Source organism: Haliotis rufescens, unplaced genomic scaffold, assembly GCF_023055435.1.
Source record: "Haliotis rufescens isolate VD_foot unplaced genomic scaffold, xgHalRufe1.0.p SCAF_8, whole genome shotgun sequence".
NCBI lineage: Eukaryota > Metazoa > Mollusca > Gastropoda > Lepetellida > Haliotidae > Haliotis > Haliotis rufescens.
In genome coordinates this window covers 37,373,786-37,389,779 of record NW_025964372.1, presented here as the reverse complement: position 1 = coordinate 37,389,779, position 15,994 = coordinate 37,373,786, and the positions used below count along the sequence as shown (strand labels likewise).

Here is a 15,994-nt window from a genome sequence, read left to right as displayed (position 1 = left end):
GGATTCGAATCCATGATCAAAGATTTCTGGCGTGCCCAAGGGACGCAACTTTGCACAGCGAATTGCCGCGCCCTAGACGACTCGGCAACCCGGGGCCCACCCCCAGCCCCACCTACCACGAGGTGATAACTGACATACAGCGGTGTTAACCAACAACACATTCTGTCACACAATTTCGCGTGCAACCACATTAACGATATAAATAACACAACCGTAGGTTTATTTGACGTATATATTTTATTACACACCTTTACACATCTTTACAAATCAATATATCATAACATCGTATAGAAATATAAAAATTTTACAAAATCACAATTAATAATAATAGAATTCATCTTATATACAAATATACAAGAAAACAACATATCACTGAAGTTTGACAGTCGTTGCAATGTGACTGGCATATTGCCGATGCTACGTTTAATTCAATTCACTCACGGAAATATGGTTACCTTTTTCGCAGGAAATGAATTAAAAAACATGTGCAGGTGCTGCATTTGGAAATATTTCGATGAAATATGTTTCCCCTGAACCAAATCTCAGACAGGAGACTGGCAGTGTTATTGTCCATAACATTTCTACTTGAAACAATGTCATAAGGCATACAGCACTGGTATTCTCTGAAGTTCTTACACCATCATATCTCCTGCACATATACGCAATACTTTATATAAATATAGATGTTGTATGTACACTCTGGTGCTATTTACATCACCGTATGTACACTATAGACACTGAGCAGCTAGAGATATACAGCGAGATCATTGGTGACTGATGAATGGAGGCAAACAAAGACAGTTCTCCTCAATACACTATGCACATATTAAGGCTGTAACAATCTGATCACCTGTCCTCGGAATCAACTTTTAATTGTTTAGCAAAGAAAATAATTTAAGAGGAAGTTATGACAGGCGAGACCCGTGGAGATTCTGGGTGAGAATAGTTCCCCACGAACCTATGCCAGCCTTTTAATATGAATAAATGGATCGGGTGGTCTGGCTTGGTGACTAAATGCGTGTCATAGTGTCCCGACGGCGTGGGATGATGCTCATAATATCAATCACCGCTTTGTCGGATCCGGATTCGATTATTTACGCGGCTATGTAGCTAGAATATTGCTAAGTGCGGCGTTAAACAACATATATCATAAGATACCAGATAATTGCTGGTCCGTTTACCTGACTGAAATACTGTTAAAACTGCGTTAACTGCAAAGTTACTTATTCTCTGGTGAAGCAAAGACTTATCAGAACAAAATCTAAATTTGGTAAAATCTTAAACTCTAAAATCCTTGGATTTAAGAGATAAAATTCCTGTGAAATTGTTTGTCTATTTTTCAGTTCATGGACGTCAGTTGCCATTAACACCTATTCCGAGGAACTAGAGAGGAGTTTGTTACCGTCTGATGTAATGGCGTCGGCGTCAATGCATAGAATGATTCTTTTTAACTTCAGCAAGTACAAAGCATAGTCGATTGTTTTTTTACTATTGTATATGTGTTATGATGTTATGAGACCAATTAGAAGGTGACGAAAACTGTCTCCCTCTCACACAGAGTATTCGTATGCCTAGGCCACAACAAACAGATGAAAAGTTCTTTGTATAGTTTGTGAAGGAGACGGAAGGCGAATTGTGTTTAAAGGACAACATGGCGTCTTGGCGGAAGACTGATAGGATGTTGACCTTTGATAGATCTCACCATCTGTTAAAATGATCAATTGTTGAAAAGAACACAAAAAACACAGGTTATTCGCTTCCCTTGCAAATTTAGCGATTGACACGCTCCGCGGTCTGAATACCAGTGCAGGTCGCGATGATGTAATGCGTTCCAATAAAGGTATCATTACATTGAGATTCTGATCGTAAAATAGACTTGTATTAAACTTCCCATAACTGCCAATTTGCCAAAGTCTTGGCCTCTTTACAGCCGCCACTGCCAGAATCAGAATTGACATATTGAGAGGAGAATACTTGCATACGACTACTGAAGCCAATTTAAAGTATATGAAATATATTATTTCTAAAGAAATCTGTATCCGGGGAACGCCATTACTTGATTGCAGGATCTGATCACCGATAAATCTGCAACAAATCATCTTGGAAGGAACACACACTAAATGTTTCATTCAGAACACATCGGCAAAGTCCCGTTAAAGTCCGAGGTATCCAATGTCACAAGAAGGAAGTCCCGATAGCAATTGTTCGTTCTACCGGGGGTGCTTCCGGTTTAGTCTATGAGAGTATACATCACTCGGATAAGTTCGGAACATGATATACTCGACGTGAACATCTTCACGTTCACAGAGTATGCCCATTCACATCACAATCATGTCTACGGTGAAACGTCACGCCTATTATGAACACACTAGTTGTATCTCCACCAATCGTAGTACTCGAGCTTCTCGTATATCCAATCAAGGTAGCTGGTGACCCGTGTGAATACATTAGGGAAACCCCGCGCGGAGCAGTTGTTGATAAGCCATGACATGACCCCTGTCACGTGGTACCTGCCGCCGATCTCGCACATCAGAGGGCCACCCGAATCACCCTGAAAAGGAACCAGTCAGAGAGTTAGCTACCGTTACTCAGAACAGAACTATGTTGGTCAACATAAAATTAGTAAACGAGAGCAGACCTACAGCAAAATCGTCATGACATTTGTTAGTAATGTGCATGCATATCATTTTCTTACCTGCTTACCTTCATGACACGACCCGTGAAGATTCGGGGTAGAATAGGTCTTCAGCAACCCATGCTTGCCGTGAAAGGCGACAATGCTTGTCGTAAAAGGCGACTAACGGGATCGGGTGGTCAGACTCGCTGACTTGGTTGATGCATGTCCTCGATCCCAATTGCGTGGATCGATGTTCGTGATGTCAATCACTGGATTGTCTGGTCCAGACTCGATTATTTACAGACCGCGGTCATCTAGCTGGAGTATTGCTGAGTGCGGCGTTAAACAACAAACAAACAAAAACCTTCATGAGACAAGTTTGTTTGTTTTGTTTGTTTGTTGTTTAACGCCGCACTCAGAAATATTCAAGCAGTATGACGGCGGTCTGTAAATAATCGAGTCTGGACCATTCAATCGAGTGATTGATACGGGCATCGATCTACGCAATTTGGATACGATGACATGCATTTAACCAAGTCTGCAAACCTGACCACCCGATCCCGTTAGTCGCATCTTACAGCAAGCATAGTCGCGCCTTACGGCAAGCATGGGTTGCTGAAGACCTATTCCACCCCGAATCTTCTCGGGTCTCTTGAGACATGTACACGCTGATGTGTAGAATTCTATATGAATTTAGAGAATTAGAATATACTAACAAATATATTAGGTTATAGGCAACAGGCACAAGCGGCGGTTACAAATAATTGTAGCCTGCAAGGCAGCCATGATCGGTAATAATATCTTGGAATGTATTACCTGACTACATTCATATGGAATGCATGCAAATAACATTTAGATATGTTTATCATGACGATAATATATTATTTACGTTTTGTTCAAAAGTCACTTTTTATGGGCACGACTTTCCAGATATTGATATAAAATAAACATTTTTACACACCATGATGTCCCATAGAACTAAACAGTCGTACATATATTTTAATTGTGATATTAAGATGTCACTCGAAGCAATAAGCTAAGATATTGACGCGTGCCTTTTAATTGTGTTACATAAAGATATATTGCTTGCTGGGGTCCTGTGTTTCATCAGCGTTGACGTCTTCAGAAATTGGCATAAATGATGAGTTGTCATATATCACTTCATGTGTAAACTATCGTTGTTTTCTAGTAATCGTTTCCTTCCTCACTTAGTGTGGAGACATTGGCCACTCTTACACTGGTGAATAATCCCAATCTTTGGAGAAACAATGGCCTAGGTATATCACTACAACAATAGCGACATTTGTATTCAGCAGGCCAGTTGCCAGTCATTATTCAATCTGAAAGAAATCTCGATTAATACGACGATGGGAGCATCAACTAGTAATTAAAGAAGTGATGAAGATGAAAAAGCGCCACCCTAAGACACATGGTATTATCAATAAATATTTAAAATATTTAAAACGTTAAATATTTATTAATATTAATTCCTCGGTATTTGTATATTTCAAAGAAACGTTGACATTATTATATATTTTCGATAATTTTCTTTTTTAACGATTGAAAAAGGTATTCTATTTCAATAGATGGGGCCCAGTCGTTTAAGGCGCCGCAATGTGCTATGCAGAGATGCAGAAACCTATGATTGTGGGTTCGAATCCCGGTTCTGCTTGGTTATGTTTCTAGGTTTGTCAGCACCATACCCGTGCTCGTGGGTTTCACCAAAGTGGTAAACGTCTGTGACCTGCATCACTTTGGGCTTTTTCTCCCACATGGAGCTGACACGCCGTGATATAACTTAAATAATGTTATACGCGGCGTTAAACCCATTCACTCACTCACTCACTCACTCACTATTTCAATAGTTGTTTCATGTTACGGTTGGTCGTTGAACCGACTGCTTTACGTGACTTACGTAACATGCTCCGGTTTCTCCGTATCCAACACAGACTTGGTCGTCCAGCACGTGGATACCCACACGTCTCCACATGGACGAACACAGCCAGTTGGGCAGGATGTCCACACCCAGCTCGTTCATGGCGTTCTCCTGACCCCCAGAACCTGGAACAATGACAAGATGTTGTGTCACATATAGTTATAACGTTCTCCTGACTCCCAGAACCTAGAACAATAACAAGATGTTGTGTCACATAAAGTTATAACGTTCTCCTGACCCCCAGAACCTAGAACAATAACAAGATGTTGTGTCACATATAGGTATAACGTTCTCCTGACCCCCAGAACCTAGAACAATAACAAGATGTTGTGTCACATAAAGTTATAACGTTCCCCTGACCCCCAGAACCTGGATAAATAACAATATGTTGTGTCATCACTACCTTATATTATGATGTATAACAATATATTGTGTCACATATAGGTACAACGTTTCCCTGATCCCCGGAAGCTGGAGAAATAATTATTGTGTCATCATTACCTTACATTATGATGTATAACAATATATTGTGTCACATATAGGTACAACGTTCCCCTGATCCCCGGAACCTGGATAAATAACAATATTTTGTGTCATCATTACCTTATATTATGATGTATAACAATATATTGTGTCACATATAGGTACAACGTTCCCCTGATCCCCGGAAGCTGGAGAAATAATTATTGTGTCATCATTACCTCATATGATGATGTTACAGCGGCTTGGAACAGATGGGTGTTCATTTGGTTGTTATATGACACAATTAACTAGAAATGTGACTATCATATTCTTGCATACAAAATTAATATTATGCAGTAGAATCAAACATGCTCCCATTTTCCCCCGTGGAGGTCCCGTCCATATACTAGTATACACACACCGCCACCACCACCGAAGTTGCCATAGATAGTTGAAAGAGTAAAACGAGAATCGAAGGGGTAACGCATGACTGACACTGTACCATTCCAACCAGAGGGCGTTGGGCGTTGTTCATTCTGTCGACCACTGGTTTGGTTGGCCCAAACTCGAATATGTACATTCTACTGTGGTACAGCTGGAGTGTACACTGTAGAGTGGAAAAACAAACACTCACTCTAGTGTGTGTTGGGCTTGTTAGACCTACTCACCTCTAGTCTCGCCCCAGCCGCTGATCCAACACTTGGAGTTGTCAAGCAGAGACAGTTCCTCGTCCGTTGGGAGGCACGCTACACGAGCTTCGCCGGAAGTGACGTCAACAGGCTCATCAAGTTGTAACATAGCGACGTCGTTGGGAAAGTTGCTGGTTCTGATGTAGCCAGGGTGCTGTGCAGGAGAAGACAACACGTCAATACATATACAGATACGTGGACGGTTCATATCCCATCAATGATACGTAATTCAACCTCCATTGTTCAGAAGCGTCTTCTTTATGCATATTGGAATATTTAGTTTTACGTAACTTTATTACCTATGAGGGCACACATATCGGGGTTCATAAAAAAAAATCATATGTGCCCTACGGTCATATCACATCACGAGACAAAAGTGTATTGTTTACGTCATCCGGACGGCATTGTTGACGTCATTCAAATCTTATTGTGACGTGGGGTCGGAATAACGTCACACTCGAAAAGACATCATAGCTGAAGATTGTTGACGTCATTCGACAAATTGTGGTTCCGCTGCTGTTGCGACTTGCTGTCCTTATAGGTAAATACAAAGATTCGTCTCTGTATGTAATTAATAGAACGTTATATTCGCTGTCGCTCGGGAAATGCCGGAATTAGACACTCGTGTCGTAAACATAGTATGACATGAACACTCATATAATATCCTCTATATATTACATATATCAATCATAAACATTCTTGTTCACATGTATTGTCATTCATATTGTTTAAGCTTGATCTCGGCCAATACCTTGTTCTCATACAGGCACTCCGCTTATCTCGAATACAGATAACTCCACATGCTTGCGCTGGTTCCAAGACTTGGAGCTATGTGTATTTGTAATTGTTTTCGCGAACACCTGGTGTTGTCACTTATTTCCAGTGATCCATTCATGTAACTTTCACCGCTGTTTTGCCTTTTGCGCCCCTTGGAATCTGTTTCGGCAAATACTTCGAGACTGAGTATTCCCTGACGTTGGCGTAATGTTGTTGTTGTTGTTGTTGTTGTTGTTGTTGTTGTTGTTGTTGCATTAAGTGTTTAAGAGGTCGCCTTCTGCCTAAGAAATTTCGGCTGGCCTGTCCCTCTTTGGGACTCCTGTGTGTGAGTAGGGTACACATATCTATTGTGAGTTTGGTTTTCACATAATTCCTGTTTTTGTATTGATATGATTTCTATTTCCTTATATTGATATAATTTCATGTTAACCTCGCTGCTCTGTTTATATACTTTCAAGGAACTGTCCATCCCTCAGAAATAGAGTTAGTTTGGCCTTCGCTATTGCATATCTTGGCTTTAGGAGATCTATGACAGATAGCGGATCTAACTGCAATTCTTGTTTTAACCTAGCCCGGGCTGGGGCATGGTCTTGACATTCTAGTAACACGTGAGCAATGGTTTCAGCCTGATTGCCAGATGAACAAACCTTGTCATAGTGCTTTATGTGACCGAGTCTGAGGCGTGAGATAGCAATTTCAATTTTCCTTTTATTTGAGTATGAGTTTGGCTTTTGTTGGACCTTGGGTATTGGCGTAATATGTTAAGCAACTACATATACCCCCTTGTGTCTAGAAGCTACAGCGCCCCATTCCGCCCAGTGTGATGTCTCAGTATACGAAATGTATCCTCCCACCGCCTCCCATGTTGGTACAGTACTTGACAATGTTGGCAACACGGAGGACACGGAGTAGGACCCATGCACTGGTTTAACAAAGGTGTTAACAAAGAAAATATCAACCAGTTCCACATGCCGAGTATAATTGAGTTGTTTCAACAGAGATTGAGGTATTGGGCGACAGCCTACTTAAACAATCCCCACTGACCTACTGCTGTATGTGTGTTCAACACGCATTCTTTTGCGAGATATCTGAAACACTGAGTTTGTTGAGCTCTGTGTGAAGCATAGTTTATTGAGTGATAGGTGTAGACAGTTTTGTTGGTTGAGGGATACGCGTAGACAGTCTTATTGGTCCCAGGATCACCTTGGACACTGTCTTCATATCTTATGATAACGTGTTATGGCTTCAGGTGAGGTGAGGTGAAATGAGGTTTCACGTCGCGTTTAAGATTATTGTGTGTGGCTGCTTGTACTAGTCCAGACTAATGTCGATTGTATAGTGCTCGCACACTGAGATACCATGACGCAGTTTAACATGAATACCCCATCTCAGACACATATACTGACTCCTAACCGACCAGTCTTGTTTTAGCCCTTTAATGCCGAGCGCGAGACAGGGTAACAACAAGTATCATCTTTTAACCTCTTTTGGTATGACGCAGCCGGGGATCGAACCCCAGACCTACCGCTCTCCGGGCAGACGCTGTACCCCTAGACCACGGAGACGGTCTTGTTATGGCTTGAATGCCCTATAGAGTCAAATCTCTTGTCAAAAACCACGCTGTACATGTGACAGTCAGCAGCTGACGGTAGGTATAATGCCAATACTTGTTTACAGGAATGTTTATATCTTCATTTATAACTTACTGTACGTATCCTCCCCAAGTTGTCTGGAATGTTGTGCCATAATTCATACAAAGTCAAATCGTTATGCCACAACAAGGAAAGTTGAAAGCTGCAGTTCGGCCATGACGGTATACCAGATAATGAAAATCTAAACACCAAACCTCCATGTGTATCCCGCTCATACTCCTGTCACATACGTGTAAAACAACAACACCCAAATAGAATAGACGAATTCATAGAACCAAATGATTCAATTGATATAAACTTCCTAAATGTGCCAAGAGATGAGGTGGTGGTAGGGTGGCCTTGTGGTTAAAGTGTTCGCTCGTCACGCCGAAGACCCGCGTTCTATTCCCCACATGGGTACAACATGGGTACAAGCCCATTTTCCGGTATATTTTCCCCACAATATTGCTGAAATATTGCTAAAAGCGGCGTAAAACCTTACTCACTCACTCAAAGATGAAGACTTAGAACATTTTACATCATTTGTACATACGGCTGTTCTACGTGACATTTCCCAAATAATCTTGATTATCATTCACTGATGGCTCCAATTTAAAGCTGAGGAACAGAACCCACTTGAATAGAACCGATACTCCGGGTCTGATCCACCTTGAAAGGGACCCACGTGAAAGGTTATTTATTGTGTTTGAGAATCAACAGTCGGATAATATATTTGGCATGTTGAAGAACCTTCCCTGTTCAGTTTCAAAATATCTTCCATATCGATTTATATCACAGTAACGGTTATAACGAACATTCTTATAACGAACTACGGTTATAACGAACTAAAAATGTGGTCCCTTTGAGTTCGTTATTACCGTAGTTTTCTGTATATTATATAACCCAATCCCTTTAGCTTGATTTACAACGCCTTCCTGTCCATTGAGACAATGAGCCCTCTACATACAAGTACCCTTTTACAAGACGTTACAATAAGACTTTATATATTTAAACACGACACATCCCGATCACCTGTGTCGCTTTAAGCCCGCGCTAAATCCACTGGTGTATATAAGTTGTTGTCGGGAGTCAGCACCTTCATTCAACGCCAAGGGTATTAATACGCGTGGTGTGTTTGTGCAGGGATGTATAGAGAGTACGGCGAGCTCATGTAGGGCTCCACCCATTGGCGGTGATATGGCGGAAGAGGTTCCCCGGAGAGAAGTAACACCTCCAACATCCGTCTTGTACATATAGATGCCTGCATATTTCACACCATTCGATTTTGTTTTCCATTTTGTTGAATGAAGAAGGATGTTTGACAGCACCTGAACGTCTTACTGAGAATAAGAAACTATGCTTCTTGGCAGTTTTTTTTAATTGAATCCCAAATGACACCATTTTAACACCTGGAAAATCAATTCCGTGAACAATTACACGTAAATCAAACGTTTTTTTACAACGCTACAAAGGAATTATGGATTGACACTGACGTAAAACCTCGATTTGAACTACAGAGTTATCAAAATCATGTATAGTAAGTGAGTGAGTATTGTGTTACGCCGCTTTTAGCAATATTCAAGCAATAGACACCATAAATGGGCATCACACATTGAACCCATGTATGAAATCGAACCCGGGTCTTCAGCGTGACGAGCGAACGCTTTAACCACTGGGCCATCCCATCGCCCAAAACAAATGAATAGAGGAGGAGACAACTGTACTTCTTGTTTGTGTTTACCATCACTAAGGCTGATAATAATTTACTAAAGAAGAGAACGAATAAAAGTGGGCTGTGTAGATAACCTGGTTCTAGGCCAACTGGACACTTTAAGTAGCCATCGCATGTTACACTGGCTTTGTCCTATGTTATTGCTTATTTGGACCATATGTCCCATGCTTTTTCAGGTGAACAATTTACTTGCATTTGCATGTGTTTGTGATGGTGCCACGGCTGGGAAAGGATCACGTTTTCGCGTACACCTGGTATCATCACTGTTTTATAGTGATTCATAAACGCATGTTCATGATATAGTCGGAATCGTAAAATGGACTCTGTTTTTAGGTGATGTTTCTTTATATGGACAATGTTCTTGTCGCTTATATTTTCACCGAGACACACATACCTTCAAGAGCTCACGTTATCGTCAGAAGATAACGACGAAAAACAAACCCACTAAGTCTTTAAGAATACAATGCATATCAGTGGAAACATTTCAAGTTTGTAATTCTGTAACAAAAATTAAATTAGGTTTAATTTAGTTTGCAAACGACATGCTCCTTCTAATATGGCAATGAATCAACCACGAATACGCATCTCCGAGCAACTAGACAATAAAACATCCCTTATCATTCTGTTTGTAGTTCTTTGTGTATAGAGTAACGACCTGTATCTCAATGCATTAACACAGGAATTCATGACTATCCCTTAAAGGTCGACTTAGTCATACGGCCGCGTGTGCAACGTTGTTGTCCAAATTGTTGAAATTTGGGTTAAACTATGAAGCTATTGATTAACAGTTTTAACTTCACCATCTACTCGTGTTAAGCGTTTGAATTCTCTTAACACACGTGTGTAAATAACAAAGATTCACCGCGATGCGTTTTATTAGAGCCGTTCAAAGAATTTAAATTATTCCGGAGATGAAAGTGTGAAGGTGATTTTGGCTCTAATCCAGGCAGTTTTTCAGCTCTTCTCCGGATGATATGAACCAGTGTTTCCAGTATTTGAAGAATTAACATCGGAACATCAACAAACATGTTCAACTGTCAAAAGTCAAAGACGGGAATTAGAAGTCAAAGGGGGGTATTTGAGGTCAAAGGTGGAGATTAGGGGAACAATGCAAGATGGAGATAACGTTGTAATGAAGGCTACTGATTCAGGCAACAATTAACACTGTGAAGCCTCGTTGTCGTCACGTGGCACCTCTGATGTGGTTATATTCCTATTTGTCCACACTTTGACGTGACAATGCTTCTGGCTTTGTGCTGACAGTAAACAAATATTTTTTCGACAAAGTGATAATGATCTGTTAATCGTTTGTCTACGTGATTGTCGTTACTACTCTTACCATAATTCATGTTTGACTTGCTTTTGCATGTGTTTGTGACGGGTGCCACCGTTGGGGCAGGATACGTTGACTTTTTTGCGGACACTTTGTGTCATCACTATTTGATAGTGATTCATATGATACAGTCGGAATAGCACCATGTACTCTCCTTTTAGCTGATATTTATTTATGATTATGGAAATAGTATTTTAATACTATTTTATCAGCCTCCTCCTCCTCCTCATCATCACCATCATAATGGGCGGTGGGGTAGCCTAGTCGTTAAAGCATTCGCTCGTCACACCGAATACCCGGGTTCGATTCCCTACATGAGTACAATGTGTGAAGCCCACTTCATTTGTCATGCTGGAATATTGCTAAAAGCGGCGTAAAACCATACTCACACATTCATCATCATATCTCGTTGGCTTCTAAGAACGGATGACCTCACTGATGGTAGAGGACATGTAATGTTAACATATTGTACTGAGGATTCTGAGGAGTGATTCCTGATTTTAGAACCAAATTATTAAGCATAAATAGAGTGACAGCTGAGTGACAACAGTGTTTGGTATGAACATAAAACCTCCTGCACCGCTGTGTTCAGAAACTCCCACACCTACCTGTTATATTCTACAGCCATTGCCAGCACACAATAGACAGGTAAGCAGTCTTAGTGTTCACCTCGTACCTTCATATAATGTGCTGCGTTTACAGGCTGTTATCTTACGTATCCGTGTCCTAAACCGTGTATGATAATGACCCCCATAAACTGTTCTGTCAGTGCATGGCACCATGTCCAAAATAGCCTCCTGTGACAGAGGCTAAGGCTATGTTACTCACACAAACAATCTACACATTCTCACCTGTGACTGACGCTAAGGCTATGTTACTCACAACAATCTACACATACTCACCTGTGACATACGCTAATGCTATGTTACTCACACTGACAATCTACACTTTCTCACCTGTGACAGACGCTAAGGCTATGTTACTCACACAAACAATCTACACATTCTCACCTGTGACTGACGCTAAGGCTATGTTACTCACAACAATCTACACATACTCACCTGTGACATACGCTAATGCTATGTTACTCACACTGACAATCTACACTTTCTCACCTGTGACAGACGCTAAGGCTATGTTACTCACACAAACAATCTACACATTCTCACCTGTGACATACGCTAAGGCTATGTTACTCAGACTGACAATCTACACTTTCTCACCTGTGACAGACGCTAAGGCTATGTTACTCAGACTGACAATCTACACTTTCTCACCTGTGACAGACGCTAAGGCTATGTTACTCAGACTGACAATCTACACTTTCTCACCTGTGACAGACGCTAAGGCTATGTTACTCACACAAACAATCTACACATTCTCACCTGTGACATACGCTAAGGCTATGTTACTCAGACTGACAATCTACACTTTCTCACCTGTGACATACGCTAAGGCTATGTTACTCAGACTGACAATCTACACTTTCTCACCTGTGACAGACGCTAAGGCTATGTTACTCAGACTGACAATCTACACTTTCTCACCTGTGACAGACGCTAAGGCTATGTTACTCACACTGACAATCTACACTTTCTCACCTGAGACAGACGCTAAGGCTATGTTACTCACACAAACAATCTACACATTCTCACCCGTGACATACGCTAAGGCTATGTTACTCAGACTGACAATCTACATTTTCTCACCTGTGACAGACGCTAAGGCTATGTTACTCAGACTGACAATCTACACTTTCTCACCTGTGACAGACGCTAAGGCTATGTTACTCAGACTGACAATCTACATTTTCTCACCTGTGACAGACGCTAAGGCTATGTTACTCAGACTGACAATCTACACATACTCACCTGTGACAGACGCTAAGGTTATGTTACTCAGACTGACAATCTACACATTTTCACCTGTGACAGACGCTAAGGTTATGTTACTCACACTGACAATCTACACTTTCTCACCTGTGACAGACGCTAAGGTTATGTTACTCACAACAATCTACACATACTCACCTGTGACAGACGCTAAGGTTATGTTACTCAGACTGACAATCTACACATACTCACCTATGACAGACGCTAAGGTTATGTTACTCAGACTGACAATCTACACATACTCACCTGTGACAGACGTTAAGGTTACGTTATTCACACTGACAATCTACACATACTCACCTGTGACAGACGCTAAGGTTATGTTACTCAAACTGATAATCTATACATACTCACCTGTTACAGACGTGAAAGCTATGCTACTCACACTGAAAATCTACACATACTCACCTGTGACAGACGCTAAGGTTATGTTACTCACACTGACAATCTACACATACTCACCTGTAACAGACGCTAAGGTTATGCTACTCACACTGACAATCTACACATACTCACCTGTGACAGACGCTAAGGTTATATTACTCAAACTGACAATCTACACATACTCACCTGTAACAGACGCTAAGGTTATGCTACTCACACTGACAATCTACACATACTCACCTGTGACAGACGCTAAGGTTGTGTTACTCACACTGACAATCTACACATACTCACCTGTGACAGACGCTAAGGTTATATTACTCACACTGACAATCTACACATACTCACCTGTGACAGACGCTAAGGTTATATTACTCAAACTGACAAATCTACACACACTCCCCTGTGACAGATGTTAAGGCTTTGACGCTCACACATACTCACCTGTGACAGACGCTAAGGTTATATTACTCACACTGACAATCTACACATACTCACCTGTAACAGACGCTAAGGTTATATTACTAACACTGACAATCTACACATACTCACCTGTGACAGACGCTAAGGTTATATTACTCACACTTACAATCTACACATACTCACCTGTAACAGACGCTAAGGTTATGTTACTAACACTGACAATCTACACATACTCACCTGTGACAGACGCTAAGGTTATGTTACTCATACTGACAATCTACACATACTCACCTGTGACAGACGCTAAGGTTATGTTACTCACACTGACAATCCTGGCAATCCTCCTGTACATCTCCCTTCCTGATTCCACTTCCAGGTTGTCCTCGGACAGAACCACTCGCCAGTTCCTGATGTCTCCATAGAACTGACTGTAAGTACAACACAGACAACAGTTAATACACTTCTTAATTTAAAGATGTTATATATTTGCCTCGGCTACAGACTGTCGAAACAGTAACACGTGTACCCTGTACAGAATTGCGTCCCTTTGATGTGCCATATTCTATTATTCGTGGATGCGAGTCTAAGATTCGCCCTGATTATAATACTTCGTTTGTCTGCAGTATTCCAGCAGTTCCAGCCTTTGGTGCCCACATTTCACAACCTTGGAGGTGCAATCGTGCAGGCTCTTTCTACGAAGATTACAAAGAGCGTCGTACGAATTTTGCTCAAAAGCTGTTTGATCAAGGTAACAACACTCAAAGCCCCAGAAAACCTTTCAAAAAGTAGTCATGTGGTAGTTTCGTTGTAGTCAGAGAAACGTGACGTCATATCAGCGCATTGTCGAGAACAATTGAAGAATAGCCAAACCATTGTTCACTGGAAATTTATTTCATTTTGAATTACTGGGAATTATAATGCCTTGTGAAAAATGTATTCGTGCCTCAGTCAAAATAAAAATCAGATATTCAAATTAAATTGAAACGGCATTTATTATGACAAGCAGACCCTCGAATTAACATATTTTTCATACCACATGGTCATAACAAGGTGTACAGTTGTACCAGAGTGAGTGAGTGAGTTGGGTTTAACGCCGCATTTAACATTATTCCAGTTACATTATGGCGTGTCAGCTTAATGTGGGAGGAAAGCCCGAAGTGATGCAGGTCTCAGACGTTTACCACTTCGGTGAAACCCACGAGCACGGGTATGGTGTTGACAAACCTAGAATCATAATCGGGGCGAACCGGGATTCGAACCCACAATCATAGGTTTCTGGGGTGCCCAATGGACGCAACTCTGCACAGCGAATCGCGGCGCCTAAGACGACTGGGCACACTGGGAAACACACAATTTACATACATGCCTTGTATCTGTCCCCTGTTTTCACTGGAACCCCGTTCTAAATGATATCCCTTGATTTAATCATGTCAGGATCAACGAATTATTGGCATGTAGCAAGGTTATGTATGTACATAGGCATTTCTCAGAGTTGTCCATAAAGCAAGGGTTCCGGATTAACGGGGGTTTCGTTGTCATATCGTTACCAGAGGAGGATCATGTAATTGACGTACCGAGGGTGGATAATTACAAACATTAATGTAAAACAAAATGTTTAGAAGACCAGATGTCGGTACATATTGATCAACCATGGTCTATAGATTATTGATGACCCGCTGGATATTGATGGAATATTGGTAAAAGCGGCGTAAAACCATACTCATTCACTATTGCTGATCATTAACTTGGTAGGTATCCATCCACCCGTACGTCTTCGTTGTCCATATTTGTCAACAGTATTTTTTATATATCGTAAAAAAACGGATAGAAAATAACGTACTCGACAGAAACATTTTGGCATTGACCATATAAGATTGCCATTGTTTTGTGCGAATTTCAATGTACTAGTCAAGCTTAATAGGAATACGCCAAGCACCGCGTGTCAACTCTATGGCTATCTTTACAAACACGGCCAGGTCCAGTCTCTTTACCATGGACTCAACGTGGAGCAGAATGACGTCATATGCCCAGTAGAAACAGCAAAGACCGTTACAAATATCACACTTTTTAATCATGTGGAACACGACTCTTGACAAACTATTATAATAAACCTCCTAC

The 15,994-nt window shown here is 41.1% G+C and overlaps 1 protein-coding gene across 1 annotated transcript in view; it reads right to left on the bottom strand.

Annotated features, from left to right (window-relative positions):
* Positions 1-238: 238 nt before the first annotated feature.
* The window catches only part of LOC124138366 (mucin-2-like), a 79,066-nt gene continuing 63,310 nt past the window's right edge, over positions 239-15,994 (bottom strand). Inside the window, exons 3-6 of the mRNA XM_046504974.2 lie at positions 14,199-14,304; positions 5,684-5,858; positions 4,533-4,678; positions 239-2,551 (exon numbers count right to left, since the gene is read on the bottom strand). Of these exons, the coding sequence (XP_046360930.2) occupies positions 2,369-2,551; positions 4,533-4,678; positions 5,684-5,858; positions 14,199-14,304 (610 nt within the window). The 3' untranslated portion in view covers positions 239-2,368. The remainder of the gene's footprint in view (positions 2,552-4,532; positions 4,679-5,683; positions 5,859-14,198; positions 14,305-15,994) is intronic.